The sequence below is a fragment of the Rhinoderma darwinii genome, chromosome 2 (genome assembly GCF_050947455.1).
Source record: "Rhinoderma darwinii isolate aRhiDar2 chromosome 2, aRhiDar2.hap1, whole genome shotgun sequence".
Classification (NCBI taxonomy): domain Eukaryota; kingdom Metazoa; phylum Chordata; class Amphibia; order Anura; family Rhinodermatidae; genus Rhinoderma; species Rhinoderma darwinii.
Window position 1 is genome coordinate 300,797,464 of NC_134688.1, and position 19,405 is coordinate 300,816,868.

A 19,405-nucleotide genomic window follows, 5' to 3' on the forward strand; every position below is an offset into this window, starting at 1 on the left:
ACTGGGAACCGCAGTTTTCCACAACAAACGGGAAGAGGCAGACTGTCTTTTCGTAGACCCTTCAAGCAAAGGAGAGGATACAGGCTTACACGGGAAAACCCTGCTGCTCCACGAAATAGAAATCCGAAAACGGATTTCAGATGCCAGAGCAGACCTGTCACCTGTAGGAGCCCGGTTAAAAGATTTTGCTCCACACTGGGAAATCACCACATATTCCTGGGTACTCATCAATAAAAAAAAAAAAAGGGGCCATGCTCTAGAGTTTTCTCAACTACTTTGAAATAGATTTGTGGTGCCCTCCGCCAACAAAAAAATTCACATTCACCCTAGTTTCAGAAATTCTAGACAAAAAACGCATTAGAAGAAGTTCCAGTACAAGAACAAGGGTTGGGCGTTTATTCAGTGTTTTTTGGGGTGCCAAAACCCAGAAAACAAGTGGAGAATAGTCACAGACTTATGTTTTCTAAACAGACATCTCAGGAAAATTCCATTCAAGATTAATTCCAGAAAATCTGCCATTGTCATTCTTCAGCAGGGGGACTACATGGCAAAAACAGACCTAGCGGATGCATATCTCCACATCCCTTTCCGCAAGAAAGGAAGAAAGTTCCTCAGAATTGCTATACACAAAGAAAATAGTTTTCTTCACTATCAATTCACCCGCCTCCCGTTCAGGATTACATCTGCCCCAAGGGTATTTACAAAGATCAGTCATGCTTGAAGGGGCACTTCATTTTCAGGGAGTTCAGATCATCCTGTACCTAAACGATTGGTTAATCTTGGCTCACACCAAAGACCAGCTTCTCAAGAGATGTGGCAGCAACAGTATCTCTCCTTCAAGAGCTAGGCTTCCTGAACAATTGGAAAAAGTCATCATTGAATCCAACCCGTCACATCCAATTTCTGGGATTCAACCTAGACTCTGAGATGATGTTCATCACTCTCCCATCTCAGAGGCTTCAAAAGATCAAACAATCAGTCTCTTTTCTAGTCAAGAGCACGAAGACTACAATCAGGAGGGCTATGGGAGTTCTGGGTCTCCTATCTTCTGTAATAGAGGCAGTCCCCTGGGCAAAAGCCCACTTCAGGATTCTGCAATACAATATACTTTCAGTATGGAATAAATCTCCCACATGCCTAGACAAGTCCCTCTCTTCAGCCATATACTCGTTCCAGTCCCAGGTGGTGGTTAGTGGAGAAAAGGATTCGCAGGTGCAAATCCCTCAAATGTGAACATCCTCTCCAGTTGACAACAGAAGCCTCCTCTTCCGGGTGCGGTGCCCATCTGGACAGTCTCTGGACTCAAGGTCTGTGGAATCTTCAGGACAGAACCCTCTCCTCCAACCTGCAGGAATGAAAGCCATCTTCCTAGCAATACATTTCCACCATCTACTGGTCAACAGACAGGTGAAAATCCAGTCAGACAACCTGCTATGCGTGTATTACTTTAACAAGCAAGGAGGCACTCGGAGCAGACCCCTGAGCAACTTATGCCACAACATCATGTCTGGGGCAGAGAATTGGAATGTCACTTTGTCTGCAGCCCACATACAGGGAGTCTCCAACATCCAGACAGATCTCCTAAATCGTTCCTCTATCAAACCAGGAGACTGGTCTCCCAACCCATTAATTTTTCAACAGGTCATGAATGTCTTTGGAACTCCTCAGACAGATCTCATGGCGACCAAGCAGAATACGAAGTTCTGCTCTCTTTACAAGGCGGATCGGATCGATCCCTTGTGATAGATGCACTCTCTCCAGTGGAACAAAATGTTGGTTTACATTTTTCCGCCATTTCCCCTAATCCAGAGGGTACTTTGAAATTGAAGGAGGGGAAGAAAGAAGCCATCTTGCTCATACCCTATTCGCCTCGCAGAGTGTGGTTTCCCTTGCTGATGAGCCTGAGCCAAGGTGAATTCTGGAAATTACCACTGGTTCCAGATCTTCTATCCCAGAGGGGTTTTCTTCATCCTGCACCGTAGAAGCTTCATCTTACGGCATGTAGGTTGAGAAGGAATCTTTGAGTCATCTGGGACTGTGTCACACAGTAATTACCACACTTCTTTCAGCTCGAAGACCTGCTGCCATTAAATTATATGGTAGAGTATGGAGAGTCTTCTCTGCCTGGTGCCAATCCAATAATATTTCTTCACCTAAAGTTCGCGATCTATTATCTTTCTACAAAAATGTCTAAAGCCTTCTACCTTAAAGGTCCAGTTTGCGGTAATTAATTCGCTGTAAAACAATGAATTTTCAAATCAGCTGTTAATCAGAAGATTCTTTAAGGCTCTGAGAAATCTTTGTCCTCCAGTTAGACCTCATTGTCCTCTCTGGGATCTAGGACTTGTTCCTCATTACCCATCAGGATCTCCCTTTGAGCCAATTCAAGAGGTGCCCTTAAAGTCTCTTTCTGAAAAGGTTCTGTTTCTGGTTGCAATATCCACTGCCAGAAGACTTGGAGAACTTCAAGCCTTATCCTGCAGAGAGCCCTATCTTCAAGTTAAACCTGACTGTCTTATATTAACCCTTTCAAGACCGAGCTCATTTTGACCTTCATGACCAGCCCCTTTTTCTCAAATCTGACATGTGTCAATTTATGTGTTAACCCCTTCCCTCTTTAGCCACTTTTGACCTTCCTGACCGAGCCTCATTTTTCAAATCTGACATGTGTCACTTTATGTGGTAATAACTCCGGAATGCTTTCACCTATCCAAGCGATTCTGAGATGGTTTTCTCGTGACACATTGGACTTTAAGTTACTGGCAAAATTTGCTCGATATGTTCAGTATTTAATTGTGAAAAACACCAAAATTTAGCGAAAAATTGCAAAAATTAGCATTTTTCTCAATTTAAATGTATCTGCTTGTAAGACAGGCAGTTATACTACACAAAATTGTTGCTAATTAACATCCCCCATATGTCTACTTTAGATTGGCATTGTTTTTTAAACATCCTTTTATTTTTCTATGACGTTACAAGGCTTAGAACTTTAGCAGCAATTTCTCACATTCAAGAAAATTTCAAAAGGCCATATTTACAGGGGCCAGTTCAGTTGTGAAGTGGCTTTGAGGGCCTTATATATTAGAAACCCCCAAAAAGTCACCCCATTTTAAAAACTTCACCCCTCAAAGTATTCAAAACAGCATTTAGAAAATGTCTTAACCCTTTACACATGTCACAGGAATTAAAGCAAAGTAGAGGTGAAATTTACAAATTTCATATATTTTTTCAGAAATAATTTTTTTGTACAATTTTTTTTATAACACAGAAGGTTTTACCAGAGAAATGCAACTCAATATTTGTTACATAGTTACATAGTTACATAGTTAGTACGGCTGAAAAAAGACACATGTCCATCAAGTTCAACCAAGGGAAGGGAAAAGGGAAGGAAAAATTTCTACACATAGGAGCTAATATTTTTTTGTTCTAGGAAATTATCTAACCCTTTTTTAAAGCCATCTACTGTCCCTGCTGTGACCAGCTCCTGCGGTAGGCTATTCCATAAATTCACAGTTCTCACTGTAAAGAAGCCTTGTCGCCTCTGCAGCTTGAACCTTTTTTTCTCCAGACGGAGGGAGTGCCCCCTTGTTTTTTGAGGGGGTTTTACAAGGAACAGGATTTCACCATATTTTTTGTATGTGCCATTAATATATTTATATAAGTTAATCATGTCCCCCCTTAGTCTTCTTTTTTCAAGGCTAAATAGGTTTAATTCTTTCAATCTTTCCTCATAACTTAAATTCTCCATGCCCCTTATTAGCTTCGTTGCTCTTCTTTGTATTTTTTCCAACTCCAGGGCATCCTTTCTATGAACTGGAGCCCAGAACTGAACTGCATATTCTAGATGAGGCCTCACTAATGCTTTGTAAAGTGGCATTATTACATCCCTGTCCCGCGAGTCCATGCCTCTTTTAATACACGACAATATCCTGCTGGCCTTTGAAGCAGCTGATTGACACTGCATGCTGTTATTGAGTTTATGATTTACAAGTACACCCAGATCCTTCTCAACAAGTGAATCCGCCAGTGTAGCGCCCCCTAGGACATATGATGCATGCAGGTTGTTGGTACCAAGATGCATAACTTTACATTTATCTACATTAAACTTCATTTGCCAAGTGGACGCCCAAACACTTAGTTTGTTTAAATCTGCCTGTAATTCATGAACATCTTCCATAGTCTGAACTATATTACATAGCTTGGTGTCATCTGCAAAAATAGAAATAGTGCTATTAATCCCTTCCTCTATATCATTAATAAATAAGTTGAATAATAGTGGTCCCAGCACTGAACCCTGGGGTACACCACTTATAACCGGGGACCATTCAGAGAAGGAATCATTGACCACAACCCTCTGGATACGGTCCTTGAGCCAATTCTCAATCCAATTACAAACTATATTTTCTAAACCTATAGTCCTTAATTTACCCATTAGGCGTCTATGGGGGACAGTGTCAAATGCCTTTGCAAAGTCTAAAAACACTAAATCCACAGCGGCCCCTCTGTCTAGACTTCTGCTCACCTCTTCATAAAAACAGATTAGGTTAGTTTGACAACTTCTGTCCTTAGTAAAACCGTGCTGGCTGTCACTTATAATGCTATTTATTGTCACATAATCCTGTATATAGTCCCTCAATAGCCCCTCAAACATTTTCCCCACGATGGATGTTAAGCTTACTGGTCTATAATTACCCGGGGAAGACCTAGAGCCCTTTTTGAAAATAGGCACCACATTTGCCCTGCGCCAGTCCCTTGGCACTATACCAGTCACTAGAGATTCTCTGAATATTATGAAAAGGGGGACAGAAATAACTGAACTAAGCTCTTTAAGAATTCTAGGGTGTAACCCATCTGGTCCCGGAGCCTTGTGCACATTTATTTTATTTAATTTAGCTTGGACCATCTCTACATTCATCCAATTCAGTATATCAACTGATATATTAACAGCACTGGCACCGGCTACATCAGCTGCTCTTTCTTCTGTTGTATATACAGAGCTAAAGAACCCATTTAGTAACTCTGCCTTCTCTTGATCCCCTGTGATCAACTCCCCATTACCATTATCTAGGGGTCCTACATGTTCAGACCTTGGCTTTTTTGCATTTATATGCTTGAAGAATTTTTTAGGATTTGTTTTACTATCCTTGGCCACCTGCCTTTCATTTTGTATTTTTGCTAATTTTATTACATTTTTACAGATTTTATTAAGCTCTTTATATTTTACAAAGGCTACAGCTGTACCCTCAGATTTGTATTTTTTAAATGCCCTTTTTTTGTCATGTATTGCCCCTTTCACAGAAGGTGTAAGCCATGTGGGGTTTAATTTGAGTCGTTTATACTTATTACCTGTAGGAATAAATTTTGCACTATAATAACTCAAAGTAGATTTGAAAATCTCCCATTTATCATTTGTTCCATTATTTGACATTAGTTCTTCCCAGTCTATATCCTGAATTGCAGCCCTCATCCTGGGGAAATTGGCTTTCTTAAAATTAAATGTTTTTGCCCTCCCAGCCTGCGTTTGTTTTTTACAGTATAGGTAAAATGTAACTATATTATGATCACTGTTACCGAGGTTTTCACGAACATTGACATTCCCAACAAGATCTGCATTATTAGAAATGACCAGATCCAACAGAGCTTCACCTCTAGTCGGGTCTTCCACAAACTGGCCCATAAAATTTTCCTGCAACAGGTTGAGGAAATGTCTCCCCTTTGCAGTTGAAGCCGAACCATGACACCAATTAATATCCCGGAAATTAAAATCTCCCATTATCACTACAGTACCCGCCTGTGCAGCCCGCTCCATCTGTTTATATATCTGACCTTCCATCTCCTCAGTTATATTGGGGGGTCTATAGATTACACCAAAAGTAATTTTTTCAGTGATCACCTCCCTTTCTAGTTCCACCCACAAGGTTTCAACCTCCTCACAGTCTTCACCCACTATTGTCTCTTTCACACTCGCCTTCATATCACTTCTCACATACAGACATACACCACCACCTTTCCTATTTGTCCTGTCTTTACGAAAAAGTGTAAAACCCTGTAGATTTACAGCCCAGTCATGTGAAGAGTCCAGCCATGTTTCAGCAACACCAACTATATCTATATTTTCTTCCAGTATCAAGGCCTCCAGCTCCCCCATTTTGCTTGCTAGACTTCTGGCATTTGTGAACATACACTTTAACTTGCCTGTCAGTTTTTCACTTTTATTATCAGAAATGTGATTTGACATTAATCGGTCCTTTTTATTTACACTGATGTTTTGTAACGAAAGGATCTCCTTATCTTGTTGTCTAGTCCTCTCCCCACATTCTGTTTCTCCCCCCACCAATATAGTCTGACCCCTCTCTAACCTGGCTACCCCTTTTTTTTCTACATTGACCTCCCTCCTCAGCCCTAGTTTAAAAACTCCGCCACCCCAGCTAGAATTCTCTCCCCCAGCACAGCGGACCCCCTTCCATTTAGGTGCAAATCATCTGCAGAATACAGTTTGTACCCCAATGAAAAGTCAGCCCAGTGCTCTAGGAACCCAAATCCTTCTCCTCTACACCAAGACTTCAGCCATGCATTTAACTCCCTAAGCTCCCGCTGTCTTTCCTGTGATGCGCATGGCACAGGCAGTATTCCTGAGAATACAACCTTGGAGGTCCTTCCCTTCAGCTTGTAGCCTAGTTCTTTAAAATTATTCTTAAGGCTCCTCCACCTACCATTTATTCTGTCGTTGGTACCGACATGGACCACGACAGCTGGATCATCACCAGCCCCTCCCAGCAATTTGTCCACCCGTTCCACCACATGCCGAACCCTGGCACCAGGGAGACAGCAAACCATTCGGTTGAGGCGGTCTTGGCGACAAATTATTCTATCCGTCTTCCTGATTATAGAATCCCCTACGACTATCAATTGTCTTGGCTTGCCTGCATTACCATCCCGCCGACTACTAGCTGGGCTGTTCTCCCGGCTGTTAGGGAGATCAGTATCCACTAGGGCTGCCTTTTCTGTTGCCCAGTTTCTGCAGTTTTAGGAAATATCCCACATGTGGCCGTAGCGTGCTACTGGACTGAAGCACCGGCCTCAGAAGCAAAGGTACACCTAGTGGATTTTGGGGCCTTATTTTTGTTAGAATAAATTTTAGGCACCATGTCAGGTTTGAAGGGCTCTTGCGGTGCCAAAACAGTCAAAATCCCCCAAAAGTGACCCCATCTGGGAAACTACACACCTCAAGGAAATTATCTAGGGGTACAGTGAGCATTTTGACCGCACAGGTTTCTTACAGAAATTATTGAAAGTAGGCCGTTAAAATTAAAATCAACATTTCTTCAAAGAAAATGTAGGTTTAGCGATTTTTTTTCTCATTTCCACAAGGACTAAAGGAGAAAAAGCACCGTAAAATTTGTAAAGCAATTTCTCCCGAGTAAAACAATACCCCACATGTGGTAATAAACGGCTGTTTGGAGACACGGCTTGGCTTAGAAGGGAAAGAGCGCTATTTGGCTTTTGGAGCTCAAGTTTAGCAGGAATCGTTTGCGGAGGCCATGTCACATTTACAAAGTCCCTGAGGGGACAAAACAGTGGAAACCCCCCACAAGTGACCCCATTTTGGAAACTACACCCATTGAGGAAATTATCTAGGGGTATAGTGAGCGTTTTGACCCCACAGGTTTTTTGCATAAATTATTGGAAATAGGCCCTGAAAATGACAATCTAAATTTTTTCAAAGAAAATGTAGGTTTAGCTAATTTTTACTCATTTCCACAAGAACTGAAGGAGAAAAAGCACCACAAAATTTGTAAAGCAATTTCTCCCGAGTAAAACAATACCCCACATGTGGTAATAAACGGCTGTTTGGAGACACGGCTTGGCTTAGAAGGGAAAGAGCGCTATTTGGCTTTTGGAGATCACATTGAGCAGGAATGGTTTGCGGCGGCCATGTCACATTTGCAAAGCCCCTGAGGGGAAAAAACAATGAAAACGCCCAAAAAGTGACACCATTTAGAAAACTACACCTCTTGAGGAATTCATCTAGGGGCGTAGTGAGCATTTTGACCCCACAGATGTTTCATAGAATTTATTAGAATTGGGCAGTGAAAATAAAAACAATCCTTTTTCTTCAATAAGACGTAGCTTTAGTGCAAATTTTTTCATTTTCGCAACAAATAAAGGAAAAAAAAAAGAACCCAACATTTGTAAAGCAATTTCTACCGAGTACGGCAATACCCCATATGTGGTCATAAACTGCTGTTTGGGCACACGGCAGGGCTCAGAAGGGAAGGACCGCCATTTGGAGTGCAGATGTTGCTGGATTGGTTTCTGGGCGCCTGTGGGCCCAAAACAGTGGAAACCCCCCAGAAGTGACCCAATTTTGGAAACTACACCCCTCAATGCATTTACCTAGGGGTGTAGTGAGCAATTTAACCCTGCAGGTGTTTTGTAGAAATTAGTGTGAACTCGATGTTGCAGAGTGAAAATGGGATTTTTTACACAGATATGTGGACAATATGTGGTGCCCGGCTTGTGCCACCATAACAAGACAGCCTTCTAATTACTATGCTGGGTTTCCTGGTTTTAGAAACACCCTACATGTGGCCCTAATCTTTTGCCTGGACAGTCGACCAGGTTCAGGAGTGAAAGCGTACCATGTAAAATTGAGGCCTAATTTGGCGATTTACAAAGTATTGGTTCACAACTGCAGAGGCTCTGATGTGAAATAATAAAAATAAACCCCTGGGAAGTGACCCCATTATGGAAACTGCACCCCTCAAGGCATTTATTAAGGGGTGTAGTGAGCATTTTGACCCCACAGGTCTTTTCCATAAATGAATGCGCTGTGGATGGTGCAAATTAAAAATTTATATTTTTCCCTAGATATGCCATTCAGTGGCAAATATGTCGTGCCCAGCTTATGCCACTGGAGACACACACCCCAAAAATTGCTAAAAGGGTTCTCCCGGGTATGACGGTGCCATATATGTGGAAGGAAACTGCTGTTTGGGCACGCTGTAGGGTTCAGATGGGAGGAAATGCCATTTGGCTTTTGGAGCGTGGATTTTGCTTGGTAGTAGTTTTGTTTGGAGTCTTACTGGTGTTTCCGTTTATAATGTAGGGCATATGTAAGCCGGGCGGAGTATATAAGGGGCATAGTCAGGTGGTATAATAATGGGGTAAAAAAAAACAATAAAATAATCCATAGATGTGTGTTACGCTGTGAAGCAATCCTTTCTGCACAGGCCGGTGTCGCACTGATATATGGCGTCCTTTATTATCCCCCTTTTGATCCACACTCCGCGCCTTTGTAGTTTGGGGAATTTTGCTAGGAAGTGTTGTCCTGGTATAATACGGGCACCGTCTCTTCCAGCGGATATGTTTGGGCCCTCCCTTTCCTGGTTCCCTAATTTTAGGTCCTTGATAAATCGCCTCTTCAAACAGAAGAAATGTTCCCCTCGGGCACAACTGCATATTTTTTTATTTCCTGACTTATTGGAGCCATAACTAATTTTATTTTTCATAGACGTAGCGGTATGAGGGCTGGTTTGTTGCGGGACGAGCTGTAGTTATTATTGGTACCATTTTGGGGTACATGCAACTTTTTGATCACCTTTTATCCTATTTTTTGGGATGCCAGGTAAACAAAAAAACGCAATTCTGGCACAACTTTTTTCGTTTTTTTTTTTATACAGCGTTCACCACGCATTATAAACTACATGTTAACTTTATTCTGCTGGTCAGTACGATTCCGGCGATACCTAATTTATAGCACTTTTTTATGTTTTACAACTTTTTGCACAATAAAATTACTTTTGTAAAAAGAATGTATTTTTTCTGTCGCCAAGTTGTGAGAACCATAACTTTTTAATTTTTTTGTCGACGGAGGTGTATGAGGGCTTGTTTTTTGCGGGACGAGCTATAGTTTTTATAGGTACCATTTTTGGATACGTGCGACTTTTTGATCACTTTTTATTCTAACATTTGTAGGGCAAAGTGACTAAAAAACAGAAACTCTTGTAACGTTTTTTACGGTTTTTTTTACACTGTTCACCACGTGCAATAAATAATATAATATTTTGATACCTCAGGTCGTTACGGTCGCGCCGATACCAAATACATATGGTTTATTATTATTTTTCAATAATAAAGGACTTGATAAGAGTAAAAGGGGGATTGTGTTTTATTTGATTACTTGAAACTTTTATTGTTTTCAAACTTTTATTATTTGCACTTTTTTTTACACTTTTTTTACACTTTTTCTCAAGTCCCACTAGGGGACTTGAAGGTCCAACGGTCAGATTTTTTTTTTTCTAATACATTGCACTACCTATGTAGTGCAATGTATTCGATCTGTCAGTCATTCACTGACAGCAAGCCAATTAGGCTTCGCCTCCCGGCGGGGCCTAAATCGGCTTCCGTAATGGCAGAGCAGGAGACCATTGTGTCTCCTGTTGCCATAACAGCAGTCGCCAGTCCTGATTGCCTGTCAGGGCTGGTGATCTGCTAGTAACCGCTACGATGCAGCAATCGCTTTCGATTGCTGCATCGAAGGGGTTAATGGCAGGGATCAGAGCTAGCTCCGGTTCCTGCCGTTACAGGTGGATGTCAGCTGTACAGTACAGCTGACTTCCACCGCTGATGACGCCGGATCAGCTCCTGACCCGGCGCCATCTTGCCGGCAGCTACGGAAGCCGATCAGGCTCTGCCGCCGGGCGGATCTTGACCGGCTTCGGTGCTAGGCAGACCGGGAGGCCAGTATTAGGCCTCCGGTTGCCATTGCAGCCACCGGAACCCCGGCAATTTCATTACTGGGGTTCCGATGAGCTGCAAACACCTTAAGTGCAGCGATCGCGTTTGAGCGCTGCACTTAAGGGGTTAATGGCGGGGATCAAAGCTAATTTCGGTCCCCGCCGTTACAGCCGGATGTCAGCTGTAAGATACAGCTGAGATCCGGTGATGATGGCACCGGCTCAGCTTCTGAGCCGGTCCCAAACATTCGGCGTACATGTACGGCAAGATGCGGGAAGTCAATGCTTTCCATGACGTACATGTACGGCAAATGTCGGGAAGGGGTTAATAACTCTGGAATGCTTTTGCCTATCCAAGCGATTCTGAGATTGTTTTCTTGTGACATATTGTACTTTATGTTAGTGGAAAAATGTGATCAATAAATTCATTGCTTATTTGTGAAAAACACCAAAATTTAGAGAAAATTTGCAATAATTATGATTTTTCTCATTTTAAATGTATCTGCTTGTAAAACAGATAGTAATACCACACAAAATAGTTACTATTTTACATATTCCAGATGTCTACTTTATATTTGCATTGTTTTTTGAACATTATTTTATTTTTCTAGGACGTTACAAGGCTTAGAACTTTAGCAGCAATTTCTCACATTTTCAAGAAAATTTCAAAAGGCTGTTTTTACAGGGGCCAGTTCAGTTCTGAAGTGGCTTTGAGGGCCTTATGTACTACATAGACCCCATAAATCACCCCATATTAAAAACTGCACCCCTCAAAGTATTCAAAACAGCATTCAGAAAGTTTCTTAACCCTTTAGGCGCTTCACAGGAATTATAGCAAAGTACAGGTGAAATTTACAAATTTTCTTTTTTTTGCTGAAATTCATTTGTAATACATTTTTTTCTGTAACACAGAAGGTTTTACCCGAGAAATGCAACTCAATATTTATTGCCCAGATTCTGCAGTTTTTAGAAATATCCCACATGTGGCCCTAGTGCGCTAATTTACTGAAACACCGGCCTCAGAAGCAAAGGAGCAAAGAATATATTTTAGGCACCATGTCAGGTTTGAAGAGGTCTTGTGGTGCCAAAACAGTGGAAATTCCCCAAAAGTGAGACGGTTTTGGAAACTACACACCTCAAGGAATTTATCTAGGGGTATAGTTAGCATCTTGACCCCACAGGTCTTTTGCTATATTTATTGGAGTATGTCTGAAACGGAAAATCTACTTTTTTTCTGAAAAAATATAAAAAAAAATAATATTTGCAAGGAAGAAAGATTAAAAAGCACCCCAAAACTTGTAAAGCTACTTCTCCCGATTACGCCAATACCCCATATGTGGTACTAAACTGCTGTTTGGACCCACAGCAGAGCTTAGAAGGGAAGGAGCGCCATTTGGATTTTGAAGCGCAGATTTTGCTGGATTGGTTTTCAGTGCCATGTCGCGTTTGCAACGCCCTGGAGGGAGCAAAACAGTGGAATCCCCCCAAAACTGACCCCATTTTGAAGACTACACCCCTCAAGGAATTTTTCTAGGGGTATGGTTAGCATTTTGACCCCACAGGTTTTTTGCTGAATTTAGTGGAATTAGGCTGTGAAAATCAAAATCTGGAAAAACATAGAAATGTTTAATTTTTACAAAGAATAGAGTAGAAAAATCACCCCAAAATTTGTAAAGCAATTTGTCCTGATTTCAGCAATACACCATATGTGGTAATAAACTGCTGTTTGGACACACGGCAGGACTCAGAAGGGAAGGAACAATATTTGGCTTTTGGAACTCAAATTTAGCTGGAATGGTTTTCGGGTATCATGTCGCATATGCAAAGCCCCTGAGGTACCAAAACAGTGGAAACCTCCCAAAAGTCCCGTTAGGGGACTGGAACGAGCGATCATTAGGTCGCTGGTACAATACACTGCAATACTAATGTATTGCAGTATAATGTCATTTTACAGGCTCCTGTAACAGCGCGATCGCTGTTCCTGTCCGTTAGTCCCGGGTGTCAGCTGTAATACACAGCTGACACCTGCAGAATATGGAGCGGGCGCAGCGCGTGAGCCCGCTCCATATATAACCCCTTGCACCACGACATGCTATTAAGTCGTGGTGCGCGAAGGCGTTAATGCGCAGCGGATGCTGCAAATTGAAAATTAAAATTTTCCACTGATATGCCATTTTAATGCACAATACGTTGTGCCCAGTTTGTGCCACTGAAGACAAATACCTCATACAATGTTGAGAGGGGTCTCCCGGATATAAAATATCATATATGTGGACGTAAGCTGGTGTTTGGGCACGCTGTGGGGCTCAGAAGGGAGGGAACGCCATTTGGCTTTTGGAGCGCAGATTTTGCTTGGTAACTGTTCTGTTTGGGGTTTTGCTGGTATTCCAATTTATAATGTTGGGGTATGTGTAACCTGTGCGGAGAACATCAGGACATAATAAGAGGGTGTAATAATGGGGTACATAAAGAATACACATTTTGCATCGCCATATTCTGAGAGCCAGAACTTTTTTATTTTTTCTCCAACGGAGCTGTGTGAGGGCTTTTTTGTTGCGGGACAATCTGTACTTTTCATTGGTACCATTTTAGGGTACATGTAATTTTTTTTATCACTTTTAATTAGATTTTTTTTGGCAAGCAATGTGACAAAGAAACATAAATTCTGACAATGTTTTTTGTATTTTTTTTTTTTACAGTGTTCACCGTGCGGTATAAATGACATTTTACTTTATTCTGCGGGTCGGTACGATTACGGCGATACCATATGTATATAGGTTTTTTATGTTTTGTGGCGATTGCGCAATAAAATCACTTTTCTATAAAATTATTTATTTTTTGTGTCACCGTATTCTGAGAGCCATAATTTTTTATTTTTCCGTCAAAAAAGCGGTGTAAGGGCTTGTTTTTTGCAGGACGGGTTGTAGTTTTTATTGGTATTATTTTGGGGTACATACGACTTTTTGATCACTTTTTATTCTATATTTTGGGAGGGTTGATGACCAAAAAAATTGTGATTCTGACATTGTTTTTTAATTATTTTTTTTGCGGTGTTCACCGTGCGGGAAAAATAATATTATAGTTTGGGTCGTTATGAACGCGGTGATACCAAATATGTGTACTTTTTTTTAACATTTTCATTTTTTTCCTATAATAAAAGACTTATTATAGGAAAAAAACATTTTTTGTTTTTGTAACTTTTATAAAACATTTTTATGACTTTATTTTTTACTTTTTACTTGTTTTACTTGAAGACTGGCAGCACTGATCGCTGCTATAATACATTACACTACCTAGGTAGTGTAACGTATTATAAACTGTCAGTGTGATGCTGAGAGTCACACTGACAGGAAGCATATGAGGACCGGCCTCCGGCTGGTTCTCATAGGCTGCTGTGCATGGCAGACCCGGGGGCCGTTATATGGCCTCCGGTTCTGCCTTATAACCGACTGCAGCACCCGCAATCGGTCCCCGGGAAAGTTTGTTGCAGCAACAAACTTTCCAGTTTGTTATAGCAACAAACTTTCCAGTTCGTTGCTACAACACACTTTCCCTGCAATCACATGACCGGGACCTGAACTAATCAGGTCCCGATCATATCTCCGGGACCAGAGGCAGGTGATAACAGCGCGATCCGGGTGTCAGCGCTACTCTGAGACACCCGGATCGTGCTTTTAACACCCACCGTGAATTCACATCGGCACTGCACAGAGCCCATCAAATGCCGACGTGAATATACAGTGGGCGGTCGGGAAGCGGTTAACCAGTTCAGGATCGGGCTATTTTGATCCTTCAGGACCAGATACTGTTTAGCTATTTTTAGCAGGCGTTAGTTAAACAGCTATGACTTTTTTTATTTGTTGGGCTAGTGATGTGATTTTTGTGATGTTTTTTCCGTAGTCAATGCAGGTTTCTTTTTTTTTTTTTTTTTGTTATTTTTATACACATCCTTTTTGCTATTTTAGAATTTTTAGGCTTAAAGTTTAAAAAAATTGTAAAAAAAGTAAGCTTTTTTTAACTTTTTAGCTATTTTTTTTCTGGCAAGAACATAGCTTTACCCTAAAATAGACCTTTCATTTGTGATCGTCCTTGTCTACCGTAAATTTTAATATATTACATGTCTATTTTATTAGGGTAATTGGCACAGGGCTAGCTTTAAGACAATGATTGGCGGTGTGGGGGGGACGGACGATGACATTTTTTGGGGTGGGTATTTTATGTGTATTTATTATACATCTTTTACTTTAATTTTTTTTATTATTATGGTCCTCAAAAGGTCAGAAAAGGCCTTTGGGGGACCTTATTTTTTTTTTTATTTCTTCTTTTACAACATGTTTTTCCACTGTTAAGGGTATGTTCACACAGAGTGTTTTCAGGCGTATTTCGGAGCGTTTACGCCTCGAAAAACACCTGAAAAAAACAGAAGCAGAACGCCTCGAAACATCTGCCCATTGATTTCAATGGGAAATACAGCGTTCTGTTCCGACGGGGCATTTTTTTACGCCTCGTTTTCCAAAAAGGGCACGAAAAAGAAGTATATGTCATGTGGTCTCAGGAGCTTATAGAGCACTTGGTCTTCGTTCGCCCTTGCGGGTTAATGCGCACTCCACAAGGTCCACAGCAATTTCCTGGGCAGAATTTGCTCGACTGTCCTTGGACCAGATTTGCCAAGCAGCATCTTGGACCTCCTCCAATACTTTCGGTAAACACTACAGGCCGGACGTCTCCTCTGCCGCCTCAGCCTTTGGCATTAGTGTACTATCTAGTGCTGCTAATTTTTCCCCTCCCCTTTGATTTTTGCTTATTAAATCCCATCAGTACTGCCTGAAGGATGAGAGAAAGATCTAAATTTTACTCTCCTGAAAATTTATTTTTCTCGTAGTCCAAAGGCAGCACTCGTTAAAGAGCCTCTGTTACCAGATTATACGTGGTCTATCAAACACGGCGAGGGGGAAGGAGATGTCTGGAAAGAAGGGGGGGGGGGGCACCAAACAATCTTTGCCCCGGGTGCAGGAGAACCTAGCTACGCCTCTGCCTGTGTCACGTGACCTGGACAGAATTTTATCCACTTGAAGTAAACTATAAAGGCTCCTATTGTATGACAGCAAGCAGAGTTCTTAAAATATGTGAGGAACTGATACATAAAATATGTACAAAAATTGTGTAACTTTGCTGAAAATGGACCACCCTTATAAAGGCAACATACTCCAAGGTCCCCTGAGGAAAACACATTGGTAGAGCGTTATCAAAACCTGGTCAAAGAAAAAGGAGAGGCGTTGCCAATAGTGACAAGTTTAGTAGAAAGGGCTCTTGTTAGGTTGCTATAGGCAACAGCACCTTTCTGAAAAATCTCCCCAACGGAGCATAAATTACCGACAAGATAATGCTGCGCCTTCCCTGCAGGTGGCGCCATGGCGCTTGCCCCGAACACACAATGGAAGCTCACCGACTTATTACAGGGACATTTACCTTATGTCTAGCACATTCATACGAATGCTGGACACGTATTGCTGCATGTTACGAGAATAGGCCTAAATATCTAGAATAGCGCCCGCTCCCATTAGAAAACCGGTCTGAGTAACCCACATCCGTCGGTGTGGTAAATGATACTGAGCCCTGCCCGTGCACGTTACCAACCTCTGAAAGGAGCTAGCCGGTCCATGTTACACGCAGGCTGGTCCCCGGGTTCTTGGCACCGCCTCCTTAACAGTCCAGCCAATCTCCTGCCTGGAGATCTCCCGGTGACCATGGGAAATTCAGGCAAGACTAATAGATATCCGAAAGCGCTAATCTCGATCCGAAGCTGTGATGAGCCTGGATGTAGTTGAATGCAGACAGAGTCTCATATACAAGGTACACGCATGTACCCATACATAAATAAATAAATGAGCCGATCGCTTCGGGTCCTGCTGGTTCTCCATCCCCAAAAACATGTGGCAGACCAATGCTTAGATTGAGGGCCAAGAATCTAAACAAAATGCATAAAAAAAACATCTGGACAAGCTGAGTTATACCTACTTATAAGTCCCTTATGGAACCTGACTGCTCATTTGCCAGAAACAGCGCCACTCTTGTCAATGGGCTGTGTCTGGCATTACATCTATACTGTTTCGATACTGTGACCCCACAAACCGCTCAATACCGTGAATGCATTTATTTCAATGCTAAGCTGTGCGGCTACTCAACTTAGTATTGTAATACATTAATTTAGTCACTAGTGCGATAGATAACATGGCGCGCACACTCCACAGCGAGTTCTCTGTTTTTAGAGCCTGAATCAACTCTCAGTGCGGCGCCGACCGCATCACATCATGCTGATCATGCGGGCACATCTAGTGTACCCGCATGTTCAGGAGCGGGCAACGGCTGTAATACCCAGTTGCAGCCCCGCTCTAGTTCTGATCTCCGCCGTTATCACCTCGAATGCCTCATTAAAGGACCCCAGGGCTGTCTGACCATATTTCCTGTTGCTAGAGCATACTTAGGTGTGCCCTAACAACTGCCTGTGTACGCAGGCTAATGTACTGGCATATAGATATATGCCAGTACACTAATGTTAAAAACTAAATATCAGATTATAAAAAAAAAGTTAAATTCGTTTAAAACGAAATGTTAAATAAAAAAAATCTGTAAAAAAAATTACAAACAAAGGCCCTGTTCACACAGTTTTTTTTCAGGCAGAAAAAACCTGCCTGCAATTTTGTGAAGCGATTTTGGGAGCCGCAGGCAAAAAATGCAGCGAAAAACGCTTTCTCTGCCTCCTATTCATTTCAATGGGAGATCAGAGGTGGAACCGCGGCAAGATAGAGCATGCCACTTTTTTTACCGTGAGCGGATAAAAGCCATAGTGAAAAAAAACACCTCCGCCTCCCATTGAGGTTCAAAATTGATAACATCATGTGCCTCACATCAGAAAATGGAAGGACTTTTTATTTTTGCAGATTTTTTTATTGCCAAAGTATCATTTTTGTATCGAGAATCGCAATACTACTTTAAGGGGGTTTTCCACATTCTGACACTGATGACCTATCCACCGGATAGGTCATCAGTATATCATCTGTGCGGATCCGGTGCCCAGACCCTGCACCGAGCAGGCCACCAGATGTTATTGCACATAATGCATGATCATTCAAGTACGGAACCGGAAGCAGATGACTCCGTACATACCGTAGCATAGCAGCCGTGCTGCAGAACTGATGGTCTGCTCCTATTTACTTGAATAGGAGCAGAGCTACAGTATTGCAGCTCGGCCGCTATTCCGTGGCCGGAGCCAACTGCTTCTAGCATGTACGTCCGGTGAACAGAGACACTGGACCAGCTGATCTATGCGGGGCCCGGGTGTCAGACCCCCACAGATGATGTACTGATGACCTATCCAGTGGATAGGTCATCAGTTGTCAGAAGGTGGAAAACCCCTTTAAGTATCAGTATCGAAGTCCATACTCTGGTATTGCGATGTCAAGGGCAGCACGGTGGCTCAGTGGTTAGCAGGGACAACATCTGCATGAGTTTGTATGTTCTCCCTGTGTTTGTGTAACGTTAAAACGAAGCACACCATTGTTTTTCTTGTGAAATTCTCAATAAGTTTGATGTGTCACATGACCCTCTTCCCATTGAAAAAACTAAAGTTGGATACAAAATGGCAGACTTCAAAATGGCCGCCATGGTCAACACCCACCTTGAAAAGTTTCCCCCCTCCCATATACTAATGTGCCACAAACAGGAAGTTAATATCACCAACCATTCCCATTTTATTTAGGTGTATCCATATAAATGGCCCACCCTGTATATATACATATACATATATATATATATATATATATATATATATATATATATATATATATATATGTATATATATATATATATATATATATATATATACATGTCATACTGTATTCATAAATGGCTCACCACCTACTTGCTTATAGATCTTCTAGGGTTAATTTACATGAGACGTTTTTCACTGCAAAAAAAAAGTGACGTTAGAACTGCTGTTTTTTCATTTCCACAAGGACTAAAGGAGAAAAAGCACCACCACATCTGTAAAGCAATTTCTCCCGAGTAAAAAAATACCCCACATGTGGTCATAAACGGCTGTTTGGACACATGGCAGGGCTTAGAAGGGAAAGAGCGCCATTTGGCTTTTGGAGCTCAAATTTAGCAGGAATGGTTTGCGGAGGCCAGGTCGCATTTGCAAAGCCCTTGAAGGGACAACTTCTTCACATTTAAAGGCAAATACTATTTACAGAAGCGCGGTACTGCGATGGGGGCCACTTGTGCCCCATCGTACACAAACTTGTTTATGGGTTTTTGGGAGAGAAGCACTATACAAAGTGATAACAATCCATATGTGTCATCTGTGGTGTCATGGCGACGATTTATTGATGACATTCTGTTTGTCTGGCAGGGTACGGAACAGGATCTTGGAGGCTTTTTGAACTATCTAAATGAGAATGATGTCAGTATTAAATTAGTAAATAAATATAGTAATACTGCAATTTAATTTTTGGATATTCAGATTCTGATTGAGATTGATGGGAAAATCAAAACTGATATCTTCAGAAAGGAGACCTCAGTCAATGCATATTTAATGGAGGGTTCCTCCCACCTTAAACATGTCATAAAGGCAATCCCGAGAGGACAATTCCTCCGGGCAAGGCGTA

The 19,405-nt window shown here is 41.7% G+C and overlaps 1 protein-coding gene across 1 annotated transcript in view; it reads right to left on the minus strand.

Annotated features, from left to right (window-relative positions):
• TADA2A (transcriptional adaptor 2A) overlaps positions 1-16,782 on the minus strand; it is an 87,510-nt gene extending 70,728 nt beyond the window's left edge. The window contains exon 1 of the mRNA XM_075853504.1: positions 16,377-16,782. Coding sequence (XP_075709619.1) covers positions 16,377-16,488 — 112 coding nt within the window. The 5' untranslated portion in view covers positions 16,489-16,782. The remainder of the gene's footprint in view (positions 1-16,376) is intronic.
• Between the last annotated feature and the right edge of the window lie 2,623 nt (positions 16,783-19,405).